The sequence below is a fragment of the Moschus berezovskii genome, chromosome 12, assembly GCF_049115385.1.
Source record: "Moschus berezovskii isolate FMDL1 chromosome 12, NW_MosBer_1.0, whole genome shotgun sequence".
Lineage (NCBI taxonomy): Eukaryota > Metazoa > Chordata > Mammalia > Artiodactyla > Moschidae > Moschus > Moschus berezovskii.
In genome coordinates this window covers 27,029,293-27,045,061 of record NC_142471.1, presented here as the reverse complement: position 1 = coordinate 27,045,061, position 15,769 = coordinate 27,029,293, and the positions used below count along the sequence as shown (strand labels likewise).

At 39.8% G+C, this 15,769-nt stretch overlaps 1 protein-coding gene across 1 annotated transcript in view; it reads left to right on the top strand.

Moving 5' to 3' along the window:
• PPA1 (inorganic pyrophosphatase 1) overlaps positions 1-15,769 on the top strand; it is a 38,055-nt gene that overhangs the window by 21,617 nt on the left and 669 nt on the right. Inside the window, exons 6-10 of the mRNA XM_055425550.2 lie at positions 657-783; positions 8,464-8,591; positions 9,217-9,302; positions 13,974-14,043; positions 15,330-15,372. Of these exons, the coding sequence (XP_055281525.2) occupies positions 657-783; positions 8,464-8,591; positions 9,217-9,302; positions 13,974-14,043; positions 15,330-15,372 (454 nt within the window). The remainder of the gene's footprint in view (positions 1-656; positions 784-8,463; positions 8,592-9,216; positions 9,303-13,973; positions 14,044-15,329; positions 15,373-15,769) is intronic.

Genomic DNA, 15,769 nt, shown 5'->3' with positions numbered 1-15,769 from the left:
ACATGCATGTGTGTGTAAGAACTGGACATGTTCTGCATTGCTTTAAAAGGTAGGTGAGTCAGTGGATGAAGGGTACCAGGAGGCAACAAGGCAAACCTTGCCTCAGGATTTGGAGTGACTAGTGAATTGGCCCGATGGGGGTTAAATAACCCCACATGTTGGGGGTTTATGGTAGGGATTCTTCTATCAAGTAGAGTTGCTCTAAGGTTCTAACTGTGGTTATTTTCCTTTTTTTTTAAATGGTTATTTTCTTTATGATCTTTCCCAGCCTCAAGAAAACAGTAAGCAACTGAAAAGAAAGTTGTCATTCAGTTGCTTAAGTCATAAAGTTCAGGCTTATTGTATGACTTACCTAACTCAGTGACTTCTATAAAATAAAAGGTAAAGAGGGTGCATTAAAATAGGTGTTCGAAACAAACTCTGGAGCACTTATTCTTCAGCACAAGCAATGACAGTTTAAAAAACATGAATCACCCTCAACTCTGATAGGATTAGTGGACATTTACTTGTTTAGCTTTTTAAAAATTGCTTACAGAAGCCATCTTAAGTTTGTAGAAATTTGGCGTCTTCCTCATTTCCTATTATCCACCAAGTAAAATTGTTCTTCCAAAGTTTGATTCTGTAGTTTTGACCTAGCTGTGGTTTTTGACTCACAGGTGTGTGCACGAGGGGAAATTATCAGAGTGAAAGTTCTGGGCATTCTGGCTATGATTGACGAAGGGGAAACTGACTGGAAAGTCATTGCCATTAATGTGGAAGATCCTGATGCAGCCAATTATAATGGTAAGAAAATATGTAGGGTCTGAACCTTACCTAGTGCCAGACTTAACCTGTAATGACAGACTCATTAAACCCATGCCTTCAAACTGTTAAAGGATGGAGGAGCAAAACATTTGACAGAGCACTGTGATTTCTGCTGCTGAACTCCTGTGGTTAACTAAGTAAGCTTTCTCCTTCATTCCAGGAAAGAGGAAATCTGGTAGTTTGTCTTTCCTGTTTTCTTCTTTCCTTTTCCACATGCTAGCACTTGCTTGCTCTATTTTTTAAAAAATAAAAAAATTGAGATATACATGCCACATGTCATAAAATTCACCATTTTAAAGTTTCCAATTCCGTGGGTTTGATACGTGCAAACCGCCACCACTATCTGATTCTAGATCATTTTTACCATTCCAACAGAAAATCCCACATGCGTTAACAGTCACTGCCTATCTCCCCTTCCCTTCAGGCCCTGGCAACCACCTACCTCTTGCCTGTCTCTATGGATCTGCTTGATCTGAACATTTCACATAAGTGGGGTCACATGATATCTGACTTCCTTCACTTAGCATACTGTTTTCAGGGTTCATCAGTACTTTATTTCCCCCCTTTTGTGGTGGTAAAATTAACATAAAATTCACTATCTTGCCTATTTTAAAGTGTAGAATTCAATGGTATTTAGTACATTCACAGTGTTGTGCAACCATCACCACTTATTTCAGAACATTCTCATCACCCTGAAGGGAAACTCTGTACCTTTAAGTACTTAGTCACCCCCTGTTCCTCCTCCTCCGAGGCCTGGACAATCACTTACCTGTTTAGGTCTCTGAATTTGCCTAGTCTGGATATTTCATATGCATGGAATTGTAAAATACGTGGCCTGTGTCTGGTTTCTTTTTACTTAGGTTTTCTAGGTTTATCCATGTTGCAGCATGTATCAGTACTTATTTTTTTAATGGCTGAGTTACATTCTGTGGTGTGGATATATATCACGTTTTGTTTATCCATTCATGTGTTGATGGACAACTGGGTTCTTTGTGGCTATCAGGAATAACGCTGCTGCTATGAACATTCCTGTATAAGTTTTTGTGTGGACACGTATTTTTAATCCTCTTGGGTGAGCAAGCTCCGGGAATTGGTGATGGACAGGGAAGCCTGGCGTGCTGCAGTCCATGGGATCGCAGAGTCAAACACAACTGAGCGACTGAACTGACTGACTGGGTGTATATACCTAGGAGTAGAGTTTCTGAGTGAAATGGTAACTCTTAATGTTTAGCCCCTTGATGTTAGTTTAGTTGCTAAGTCAAGTCCAGCTCTTGCAACCCCATGGACTGTAGCCCACCAGGCTTCTCTGTCCATGGAAATCTCCTGGCAAGAATTCTGGGGTGGGCTGCCATTTCCTTCTTCTGGATCTTCCCAAGCCAGGGATTGAACTGGGGTCTCCTGCATTGTGGGCAGATTGTTTATCAACTGAGCTACCAGGGAAGTCCCATGTTTAGCCCCTTGAGGAACTGCCAGATTTTTCCCAAAGCAGCTGCACCATCTTACAGTCCTGAAAGGGTTCCAATTTTTCTACTTCCTTGCCAGCGCTAGTTATTTATCTTTGTAAAGTATAGCCATTCTGATGGGGTGTATCATCATATTTTTGAGCTATAAGAGTACTTATATGTTTTGGATACTAGACCTTTATCAGATATATATGATTTGTCTGTATTTTCTTCCATTTTGTGGATTTGTCCTTTTGTTTTCTTAATGTTGTCCTTTGAAGTACACCGTTTTCAGTTTGATGTAGCCTGTTTTTTCTTTTATTGCTGTGCTTTTGGTATCATATTTAAGAAACCATTGCCTAATCTAAGGTCACAAAGTTGTTTCCTTCTAAGAATTTTATAAATTTAACTCTTTCATTATTCCTTTCTGTTGTTATCTTTACTTTTCAGAGTACCATCTCATATATGTTTAAATATGTGCATATTTGCATATATATATATAAACTCATTTAAAAAGGACTCAACACCAACCCTTTAATAGTGCAATGGGAAAAAAAGATGAAGACTGACTTTTTCTTTCAGATACCTCTGTATTATTTAAATTTTATACATTGAGAGTGCATTCCTTCATTTAGTCCCGATCCTGTTGATCACTGTGTCCATTTTCACACGTGCTATTTACACAAGAGTTCAGTTCAGTCACTCAGAAGTGTCTGACTCCTTGCAACCCCATGGACTGCAGCATGCCAGGCCTCCCTGTCCATCGCCAACTCTCAGAGTTTACTCAAACTCATGCCCATTGAGTCTGCGATGCCATCCAACCATCTCATCCTCTGTCGTCCCCTTCCCCTCCTGCCTTCAATCTTTCCGAGCATCAGGGTCTTTTCAGCTCCACTCATCAGATGGTCAAAGTATTAGAGTTTCAGCATCAGCCCTTCCCATGAATATTCAGGACTGACTTCCTTTAGAATGGACTGGTTTAATCTTCTTGCAGTCCAAGGGACTCTCAAGAGTCTTCTCCAACACCACAGTTCAAAAGCATCATTTCTTTGGTGCTCAGCTTTCTTTATAGTCCAACTCTCACATCCATACATGACTACTGGAAAAACCATAGCTTTGATTTTTGTTGGCAAAGTAATGTCTCTCATTTTTAATAAGCTTTCTAGTTTGGTCATAGCTTTTCTTCCAAGGAGCAAGCATCTTTTAATTTCATGGCTGCAATCAACATCTACAGTGATTTTGGAGCCCCCCAAAATAAAGTCTCTCACTGTTTCTACTGTTTCCCCATCTATTTGCCATAAAGTGATGGGACCGGATGCCATGATCTTAGTTTTCTGAATGTTGAGCTTTAAGCCAACTTTTTCACTCTCACTTTCATCAAGAGGCTCTTTAATTCTTCTTCACTTTCTGCCATAAGGGTGGTGTCATCTGCATATCTGAGGTTATTGATATTTCTCCCAGCAATCTTGATTCCAGTTTGTGCTTCTTCCAGCCCAGCGTTCCTCATGATGTACTCTGCATATAAGTTAAATAAGCAGGGTGACAATATACAACCTCGACATACTCCTTTTCCTATTTGGAATCAATCTGTTGTTCCACGTCCAGTTCTAACTGTTGCTTCCTGACTTGAATATAGGTTTCTCAAGAGGCAAGTCAGGTGGTCTGGTATTCCCATCTCTTTCAGAGTTTTCCACAGTTTCTTGTGATCCATACAGTCAAAGGCTTTGGCATAGTCAATGAAGCAGAAATAGATGTTTTCCTGGAACTCTCTTGCTTTTTCGATGATCCAACAGATGTTGGCAATTTGATCTCTGGATCATTTGCCTTTTCTGAAACCAGCTTGAACATCTGGAAGTTAGGATTCACGTATTATTAAAGCCTGTATTGGATAATTTTGAGCATGACTTTACTAGCGTGTGAGATGAGTGCAATTGTGCAGTAGTTTGAGCATTCTTTGGCATTGCCTTTTTTGGGATTGGAATGAAAACTGACCTTTTCCAGTCCTGTGGCCACTGCTGAGTTTTCCAAATTTGCTGGCATATTGAGTGCAGCACTTTCATAGCATCATCTTTTAGGATTTGAAATAGCTCAACTGGAATTCATCACCTCCACTAGCTTTGTTCATAGTGATGCTTCCTAAGGCCCACTTGACTTCGCATTCCATCATGTTTGACTCTAGGTGGGTGATCACACCATCGTGATTATCTGGGTCATAAAGATCTTTTTTGTACAGTTCTTCTGTGTATATTTGCCACCTCTTCTTAATATCTTCTGCTTCTGTTAGGTCCATACCATTTCTGTCCTTTATCGAGCCCATCTTTGCATGAAATGTTCCCATGGTATCTAATTTTCTTGAAGAGATCTCTGGTCTTTCCCATCCTATTGTTTTCCTCTATTTCTTTGCACTGATCCCTGAGGAAGGCTTTCTTGTCTCGCCTTGCTATTCTTTGGAACTCTGCATTCAAATGGGTATATCTTTCCTTTTCTCCTTTACTTTTTGCTTCTCTTTTCACAGCTACTTGTAAGGCCTCCTCAGTCAGCCATTTTGCTTTTTTGCATTTCTTTTTCTTGGGGATGGTCTTGCTCCCTGTCTCCTGTACAGTGTCATGAACTTCATCCGTAGTTCATCAGGCACTCTATCTGTCAGATCTAGTCCCTTAAATTTATTTCTCACTTCCACTGTATAATCGTTAGGGATTTGATTTAGGTCATACCTGAATGGTCTCGTGGTTTTCCCTGAATGGTCTCGTGGTTTTCCCTACTTTCTTCGATTTAAATCTGAATTTGGCAATAAGGAGTTCATGATCTGAGCCATAGTCAGCTCCCAGTCTTGCTTTTGCTGACTGTATCGAGCTTCTCCATCTTTGTCTGCAAAGAATATAATCAATCTGATTTTGGTGTTGGCCGTCTGGTGATGTCCATGTGCAGTCTTCTCTTGTGTTGTTGGAAGAGGGTGTTTGCTGTGACCAGTGCGTTCTCTTGGCAAAACTCTGTTAGTCTTTGCTCTGCTTCATTCTATACTGCAAGGCCAAATTTGCCTGTTACCTCAGGTGTGTCTTGACTTCCTACTTTTGCATTCCAGTCCCCTATAATGAAAAGGACATCGTTTTTTGGTTTTGGGTGTTAGTTCTAGAAGGTCTTATAGGTCTTCATAGAACCATTCAACTTCAGCTTCTTCAGTATTACTGGTCAGGGCATAGACTTGGATTACTGTGATATTGAGTGGTTTGCCTTGGAAACAAGCAGAGATCATTCTCTTGTTTTTGAGATTGCATACAAGTACTGCATTTTGGACTCTCTTGTTGACTATGATGGCTACTCCATTTCTTCTAAGGGATTCTTGCCCATACTAATAGATATAATGGTCATCTGAGTTAAATTCACCCATTCCAGTCTATTTAGTTCACTGATTCCTAAAATGTTGACGTTCACTCTTGCTATCTCCTGTTTGACCACTTCGAATTTGCCTTGATTCATGGACCTAACATTCCAGGTTCCTATGCAATATTGCTCTTTACAGCTTCAGACCTTGCTTCCATCACCAGTCACATCCACAACTGGGTGTTGTTTTTGCTTTGGCTCCATCTCTTCATTCTTTTTGGAGTTAGTTCTCCACTGATCTCCAGTAGCATATTGGGCACCTACCGACCTGGGGATTTCATCTTTCAGTGTCCTATCATTTTCCCTTTTCATACTGTTCATGGGGTTCTCAAGGCAAGAATACTGAAGTGGTTTGCAGTTCCCTTCTCCAGTGGACCACATTTTGTCAGAACTCTCCACCGTGACCAGTCTGTCTTAGGTGGCCCTACACAGCATGGCTCATAGTTTCATTGAGTTAGACAAGGTGTCTTGCTGGGGCTTCTCCTTTGCCCTTGGACATGGGTTATCTCCTCACAACCGCTTCAGTGCCTGCCATCTTACTGGGGTTTCTCTGACCTTGGACGTGGGGTATAGGACACATGCTAAAATAGTGTGCTTTGGCCACAGTTAATGCAGCCACACCGTCATTACATCAGCAGCACTTTCTGGGTGTCATTTCCCTTGCAGTCAATGTTGTTAGAACCCTGAAAGTTTCTTTGGGTGGCTGACCCCGTGGTACAAGCAGTACACAGCTTTCCTTAAATGGCAGTGTAAGGCAGTGTCCGTCATCTGTTATAACTGAAAGAGAATTAAGCAGAGAGAGCACTTGACAAGCCACAACTTTGGGAGGAATATACACAGAGCCATGGGGGAGGATGGCCTACCCACTAAGGCGACCAGGTTGGCCATGTTGATTCTCTTTGACATTGTCGAGCCCATGACAGCCAGCCACCCACCTGCTCCAGTTGTGGGCGTCAGGAAAGTGAGCATTTCTTGCTGCTCATAGTTGTGGGCTGATTAGAGGCTGAACCCAAGGAACAGCACAGAATTGATATATAAAGTACAACAGGAGGAACCAAAATTGAGATTTTTCCTACTTTTTTTTTTTTCCCCTGGGTCTGGTGTCCAGGGTTCCCTAGTCTGGGTCCAGCATACCTTTCAATATCTGGTTCAAAAAAAGTCAAACAGTTGATCAGTTCTTACATTTTTTCCTTACTATGATAGAATACAGAAATATGTTAGATCTTTGTGTCTAGTTTCTGGCAAAGAACTAAATCCCTTGGAATATCCTGAGTGATGAGTGTGTCTTTTATTCACAGTGAGCCCCTTTCATTACACCTGAGTTTGTGCTAATAAGGTGACTTAAGGTGGGGCCCCTAGCTAGCCTCAGACAGGCTCAGTCAACAGAAAAACGGAATGATTAGAGGCTGGGACCTTTTAGCCCCAACCACTGACCCCTGGGACTGAGAAGGGAGGCTCCATGAGACGTCTGGAATCCTGAGATGTGGAGTGCTTCTGAGATGGTGAGCACACTGCAGTGCTGGGAGGGTGCATGCCTCCCTCTGCCCCCAGAGGACATGGGAACCACTCCCTCCATCCCCCGTACTGGGTCCTGTGCATCTCTTCCATTGGACTGTTCCTGAGCTGTATCCTTTATACTAAACCAGTAAGCATAAAGCTCAGTGTTTTCTTGAGTTTTATGAGTCTTTCTGGCAAATTATCAAACCCAAGGAGAGTTATAGGAAACTGATTTATAGCAAGTGGTCATGGCTTGGAGCTTGCCACCAGTGTCTGAAGTGGGATCACTCTTGTGGAACTGAGCCCTCTAACTGTGGGACCTGACTCCATTAGTCACTGTCATTATTGAACTGAATTGTCAGACTTGCATTTGGTGCCTGAAGAATAGAATTGGATGGGAAATTTGTTGGAAGACAACATACACTTACATTTTGGATTTTGGATTTTCAAACTATTTCTGTATCAGATGATACCTTTTATAAGTTCCTTGAAATTTATCAGTGTTTAAACATTTCCCAGTCCACTTTGTAAACTTTCCCTACTTTAAGTGGTACTCTGATAATAAAATGCATGATTTTCTTTAACTATATACATTATAAATTGGGTTTAAGCTAAGTTTATATTACAGAAGTATAAATAATCTGTTGTTGAACATATTCCTCCTTCCAATTACAATTTTCCTGATGGGCTTTTTTTTGTACCTTGTATCTTCTATTTGTTTGCATAGAAAAGCAGTTTGGGCATTTAACCTTGAGTTTGATGGCATTGAGGCTCCACACTGATAATGATTATACAGAAACTTAGTATCTTTTATCCTTCTCTGTGGAGAAGGGAATGGCAGCTCACTCCAGTATTCTTGCCTGGAGAATCCCATAGACAGAGGAGCCTGGAGGGCTACAGTCCATGGAATCACAAAGAGTTGGACATGACTGAGCAACTGAAACACACATCCTTCTCTTAGGGCTTCCCAGGTGATTCAATGGTAAAGAATCTGCCTGCATTGCAGGAGACACAGGTTTGAGCCCTGGGAAGTTAATACACGCTTGCCAAACTATTCTCTCATGCAGCCCCCAGTCATTTCTCCCTCCTCTTATTTAATAGGAATTATTGTGATACTGATTGTTCTCTTAGTACTTAATGTCAGAGCTATTCTAAGACTCTAGATGATTTTCTTTTAATGTGTATATATGTTCTCTTCTCAAAAAGATATTCTAACATTATTTGAACTTTTTTGACAATCCATCCTATAGCTCTTCAGAGTATTGGTATTTTTATTGAATGCATAAATAATTACATATACATCTTGCAGTCTGAGAAGAGAATCTTATTCTCTTCTTAGATATTAATGATGTCAAGCGGCTGAAACCTGGCTATCTGGAAGCTACTGTGGATTGGTTTAGGAGGTACAAGGTTCCAGATGGAAAACCTGAGAATGAGTTTGCTTTCAATGCAGAATTTAAAGATAAGGTAAGGTGTCGCTCAGATCTGTAGCTTTGGGCCTATCTGTATTGAGACATAATTTAACCATATTGTTACCATCTAAAGACTGCTGCTGCTGCTAAGTCACATCAGTCGTGTCCGACTCTGTGTGACCCCATAGACAGCAGCCCACGAGGCTCCCCCATCCCTGGGATTCTCCAGGCAAGAACACTGGAGTGGGTTGCCATTTCCTTCTCCAATGAATGAAAGTGAAAAGCGAAAGTGAAGTCGCTCAGTCGTGTCCGACTCTTAGCGACCCCATGGACTGTAGCCTACCAGGCTCCTTATGACTATATGACCATAAAATAGATGTTTAAAGATACAAGATAGGCTTTATGTTGATTTGTTCATTTAAATGGTTTTCTTCCATTTTTAATGCAACGAAATGATTCAAAAGAGACGAAGCTATCATGCTTTGGTAAAATGTTGACAAAAAGAACAGAACAGGGATGTTCCCTGGTGGTCCAGTGGTTAAGACTCTGTGTTCACTGCAAGTACCATGGGTTCTAGCCCTGGTTGGGGAACTAATTCCACATGCCATGCACCGTGTCCAAAACTAGAAAAGGAAAGAACTTGTTTCTGTGATTCTAATGAATATCTCTTTAAATTATAGAACTTTGCAATTGACATTATTGAAAGCACTCATGACTATTGGAGAGCATTAGTGACTAAGAAAACTGATGGAAAAGGAATCAGCTGGTAAGCATTAACTCTTTTCTCCCTGTTTAACACACAAAGCAGACTAGCTTACTCCAGATACGTTAATAACCTTAACATATTGTACCGTTACATTCACTTAGGAAAGAGATAACTGGTTTTATCAATAGGAAGTAAAGACTGAAAGGAAAACCACACAACGTAGAGGTTGTGAGTTAGTTTATTTGAGGACTGTAGCCTAGGAGACAGCCTCTCAGCCCTGAAGAGCTACCGCAGAGAGGTAAGGGGGGAGCCACGAGAGAGATAAGCTTTTGTTGGTTGCCGGGAAAACATGTAGTCAAGCATGAAAAGATGACTGCTAATCATAAAGAAGAGGCATCTCAAGTTAATGATTTCAGTGCTTTTCTGTGTATGAGAAGAAGCAAGAATCTGGGGTCATTTGAAATTTTTTCTTAGAAATTCATGTTTACTACCTAGGGGCCAGTCTACCCAAATCTGTCCTGTTCTCCATCCTGAACCCCCTCAGGACGCACTGTCAGCAGGTGACTGTAGTGGCTAACGGTTTGATCCTTGTAGAACCGGAATACAGCAAGCAACAGTTTTTTCTTTGCAGAAAGTAAAAAATGCTACAAAGATACTCTGAATAAGTACAAACTAAAATTATAAAGGGGAGAGTGAGATAAGAGCTTTGTAAGGGTAACTGGGGAAAACTGCCTAGCATCAGGGTGCTCAGTATTCTCTGATGTAAATATGTAGGATCAGCACAACTAAACCAAGATCTACCATGCACACTGAATTAACTACTATGTGAGAGTTGGACTGTGAAGAAAGCTGACCTCCGAAGAATTGATGCTTTTGAACTGTGGTGCTGGAGAAGACTCTTGAGAGTCCCTTGGACTGCAAGGAGATCCAGCCAGTCCATTCTAAAGGAGATCAGTCCTGGTGTTCATTGGAAGGACTGATGCTGAAGCTGAAACTGCAATACTTTGGCCACCTCATGCGAAGAGTTGACTCACTGGAAAAGACTCTGATGCTGGGAAAGGTTGGGGGCAGGAGGAGAAGGGGACAACAGAGAATGAGATGGCTGGATGGCATCACCGACTCTGTGGACATGAGTTTGAGTGACCTCCGGGAGTTGGTGATGGACAGGGAGGCCTGGCGTGCTGTAATTCATGGGGTTGCGGAGAGTCGGACATGACTGAGCGACTGAACTGAACTGAACTACTGCAGGGAGATCAACCAGTCCATTCTAAAGGAGATCAGTCCTGGGTGTTCATTGGAAGGACTGATGCTGAAGCTGAAATTCCAGTACTTTGGCCACTTGATGCGAAGAGTTGACTCACTGGAGAAGACTCTGATGCTGGGAAGGATTGGGGGCGGGAGGAGAAGGGGACGACAGAGGATGAGATGGCTGGATGGCATCACCGACTCGATGGACATGAGTTTGAGTGAACTCCAGGAGTTGGTGATGGACAGGGAGGCCTGGCGTGCTGTGATTCATGGGGTCACAAAGAGTTGGACACGACTGAGCGACTGAACTGAACTACTACTAATAATCATATCTAATACTGATTGAGCAGTTAATATTTGCCAAGCATGCAACAGAGATACAGGGAGATTAAATTTAACCAAGGTCATACCACAGTAAGTGTTTCGGAGTGAGGACTTGCATTCAAGTCTGTGTGGCCCCAGCTTATTTTTAGTATAATATACTTCCTCTTTTAAAGATTATAAGAGAATGGCCTCCATTAGCACTTAACTAGTGTCGTTCTGAAAATACTATCTGATGAAGTAAATAGAAAGAAATAAGATGCAGGAATACTGGAAAAGGGGAAGCAAATTGTTGCAGCTGTGTACACAGAAAACCCTAGAAAAAAGAATTCCATAAGGTGGATGACTATAAAATGAGTATATATGCACATTGCTAGCTCTGTATATGAACATAACAGAAACTATAATGGAGGAAAAGATCCCATGTAGAATAGTATTTAAGAAAAAAAAGTATAAAGAAATCTGAAGGATCCAGAAGAAGAAAACTTTAAAACCCTATAGAGAAATATAAAAGATGTTAGATATAAAGGTATCATACATTCATGAATAACATTCAGTTTCATCTGGGAAAAAAAACTGCATGTCAGAACAGTGACAGAAATCCCGAAAAAAACAATGGTAGTGGTGGTGAGGTTTACAACAACTGCCTGTTTAAGAAGAAAATAAGGTGGATCTCTATCTTGCCCTTTACATTCCTTTCTTCCTCCCTACATGCACACTGGCAACCAGCCTCCTGCTGTGGATGTTTTTCATTTCTGAAAGGTGCTGTAACCAGGCAGGTGCTCCTGTACAAGTAGCCCAGCACCAACCAGTGTTCTTAACCCCACCTACTTTATACCCACATGTTAATTGGCGCTGGCTGTCAGCATGAGTTTGCAACTCTTGTTTTACGTCTGTTTAATTCCAGACAGATAAATTGTAATGTGAGAAAATTCTAGAGAAAGACTAGGTGAATTTAATTCATTAGCTTGTAGTAGGGGAAGACCTTTCTAAAGAGAAGACAGACTCAAAATCCAGAAAAGAAAGATTTACTTATGATTTTTTTATGTATCAGGAGGCAGTTCTTCCAGTTTTTTCTTAACACCTGACAAAGGACTAGATTTCTTAATTTATAAATAACTTACTCAAATTGATAAGAAAGAATACTAATAGAGGGAGAGGAAAAGATTAAGTTTACATATAAGAAGATGTGCATCCTCACTTTATAATTTAAAATGCAGTTCAGAAAGATAGTGTTATCCTTCAATAGGTCTGCAAAATTAAAAAAAATTAAATGATAGCCTTGAGTGGCAACATTTATATGTAGTTGTGAGAGTTTGAATGGGTACAGCCTCTGTGAGGGCACTTTGACAGTAGTCAGTCCCTAGGTTTCTATGTGTCTTTTTTTTTTAATTGGAGGATAATTGCTTTACAATGTTGTGTTGGTTTCTGCTGTATAACATGTAAATCAGCCATTAATCTCAAAATTTTAAATATAAAAAAAGTTAGAAACAACCAAATTATAATGATTAAGCAATTCATATAACAACAGTATATGGCACATTATTCTCTATATGCTGATATGAAATGATGTCTAAAATATATTAAATGAGAAAAGCAAAGTCCATAGCAGTATACTTATCATAGTGTGATCCCATTTATGCAAGGTAAGATATACATACACACCCTGGCATCTGTTTATATTATAAATTTCTTTTCTGGAGGGAGAAAAGAACTATAGAAAATTCTCAGAAATCTTCTGTAAGTCGGGATAATGTCTTGTAAAATAAAAACATCTGTCTCTCCACAAACATAAGAAAAACTGAGCATACACACACCTTTGTATGCAAATGTACAATCATGAGACTTTGCTTTTAATAACTTCTATTTTGTGGTATCCTATTATTTCTATGGAAATGGCCTTAGCGCACGTTAACTAACAGGTAGCTGAATATTTTTTTTCATAGAATATTTTTTATCATAACCACATAATCGTATACAATAATTCAATATGAAGGAAATTTTGAATCATAGTTAACCAAAAAAGTTTTTAAAAAATCACTTTAATCTCAGTATTTCCATAGATACTCTAAGTAACACGTAGAGTTTTCTCTTTTTACAGTCCTTTTTAAGTATATTTTAAAAAATAATCATATTGTATGTATAATATATAGACTTCCTAGGTAGCACAGTGGTAAAGAATCCATGCACCTGCTAATTCAGGAGACACAGGAGATATAGGTTCAATCCCTGGGTTGGGAAGAGCCCCTGGAGTAGGAAATGGCAGCCCACTCCAGTATTCTTGCTGGGATAATCACATGGACAGAGGAGCTTGGTGGGCTATATATAGTCCATGGGGTCCTAAAGAGTAAGACACAACTGAGCGCCTAAGCATATGCACATATATAATATATACATTTTGTTTTGTGGTTTAGAAAAGTTAACACTACAAGCATTTGTTATGTCATTAAATATATACTATTTTATAATATAAATATTCCATCGGTATATTGTTCTGTCTGATGGATAAATCATTTTTAATCATCTCTGTTGTTGGATATTTTGGTTACTTCCAGCTTTTCAATCTTATCAATAGTGAAATCATGTATGCTGAACATCTTTGTACATAATTGTTTAAATCTCTGAGTTTGGAGAGGTAGAATTTGTCTATTAAAGTGTATGTGCTTTTTAAAAGGTTTTGGACACATGTTTTTTTGGTGGTAGTTTTTAATTTTTTTTTATTTTTTTCTTTTGTTATGGACATATTTTACCAGATTATTTTTCAGGAATATTAAACCAGGTGTTGCTCCTGCCAGGTGTCAGCACTGATAGAAACCAGATTTTTGTGTTCTTTTCATTTTATCTAATTAGGAAAGATAGGCTTCTCATTTTAGTTTGTGTTTCTTAGCTCTTTCAAAGAGTTACAAAGCACTCAATCACAGATTTTAAAATATGAATTTGTTAAAGTATTTGAGTAAAAAAATCTACCTTAAGAATAGCTGTATCTTACCAAAATAACCAGAATGTTTAATGTAGGTGAGAAATCTCTCAACGATGCCAAACTTGAATCTCACCTGACCTACCAGCTTCAACTTGTGATTTTTTTTTTCAACTTGTGATTTTTAACATGAGTTTTAATGAGAGAAGTTTTTGTTAGTGTGACACTTTCCCTTTGTGTAACAGCATGAACACCACGGTGTCTGAGAGCCCCTTCCAGTGTGATCCTGATGCTGCCAAAGCTATTGTGGATGCTGTAAGTAAAGGTTTCCTGGAAAAAAAACACACTCAGCGGCCAGAAAGTATGGTATTGAATGGGGAGGGAAAGTACGTTCAATAAATACTTGAGTATGTCCTGTACATCTGTTACGGTGTGAGGTCTTAAAATTATAAACCATAAACTCAAGTATATGTTGGACTGAGGGAAACCTGAGGAGAAAGCTAGCCAACCCTAACCTGGGCAGATAGCAAGGTAGGACAGTTTGTAAGACTCAGAGTGACTCCAGAATGTTCTAAATAACCCAAGTGCCTGGGTACTTATCATAAGCCATTTTTCACAAGAGTACCAATGGGAACTTACGTGGCTTGGTCATAGCAAGGATGGAAAAAGTCATCAAATTTCAGTTACCATTGCAAGAGTGGTTTGTAGTTCTAGAGAGACTTTCAGGTGAGGCAATAAATCATCCATCAAAGAAATAATCTGATTTTGATTAACCTAAAGACTGAAACTTGTCTAAAATTATTCTCATTTATAATATTAGACGAGAAAAACAAAAAAATGAGGTCTGACTTTACTGACTTGTAAACAAGGTAGTACAAAGGAAAAAGACAATTTAATGATGAAGCCAGTACATTTAGGTTTATTTTTATTTGTATATAAATTTTGACAAGGTTGAGATAAATTAGAAGGGGAAAGCCATTGGTTAACAACCATTACTTTTCAATAAGAACATTCTGCCTACATTTTATATATATGTATGTATATATAAAGTCTATATATACATATGTTGGTTTTTTTAATTATTTCAAAAAAATGTTTTCATTATTCTCCTGTGTGTCATTAAAAGCCAGGAGGTTTTGAATTTGTTAGCATTTCTTAGCGGTAGAGCAAACTTTGCATTGTTCCCATCTGGTGTAAATTATTGGAACTTAAAATTTGAGATAGTTGTCTTCTGTTCACATTCCTTTTACCCTTTCTGTCAATATACTTTTTTAGCTTATTCTTTTTCTGGGTTTGCTGCTGCTGCTAAGTCACTTCAGTCGTGTCCGACTCTGTGTGACCCCATAGACGGAAGCCCACCAGGCTCCCCTTTCCCTGGGATTCTCCAGGCAAGAACACTGGAGTGGGTTGCCATTTCCTTCTCCAATGTGTGAAAGTGAAAAGTGAAAGTGAAGTCGCTCAGTCGTGTCCGACCCTTAGCGACCCCATGGACTGCAGCCCACCAAGCTCCTCCATCCATGGGGTTTTCTAGGCAAGAGTACTGGAGTGGCTTGCCATTGCCTTCTCCGTTTAGACTAATACATTTTAATATTGTATTTTAGTTACCACCACCATGTGAATCTGTCTGCACAATACCAACAGATGGTAAGATCTATATTCTAGTAAAATTACATTAAACATCATGCATATGTGTGGGAAAACTACATGTATATCTATAGATACATCCCACATACATACAGAGAAAGAGGAGAATGGGGAGAAGCAGCGTTCTTGGTGTTTTGAGGCGTGTGTGGGAAAAAGATGGCTGTACGCACCACCTTTAGTGCCAGCCCCGTGACAGCAGTTTCCAAATCATGACCCACTGTTCTCTGAGTTCCTGATAGATGCCTCCTAGAGGCTGGAGCAGGCTGGGCTCTGCATCCCCTTCTGGCCGCAGGCTGATTCACCCAGAAAACAGTTCTTTCCATCTTCAGATAGTAGAATTCTCTGTAAGGTTCTTCTGGTGCGAACTGCCTATCTGTAGGATCAGCCATCAAGAGCA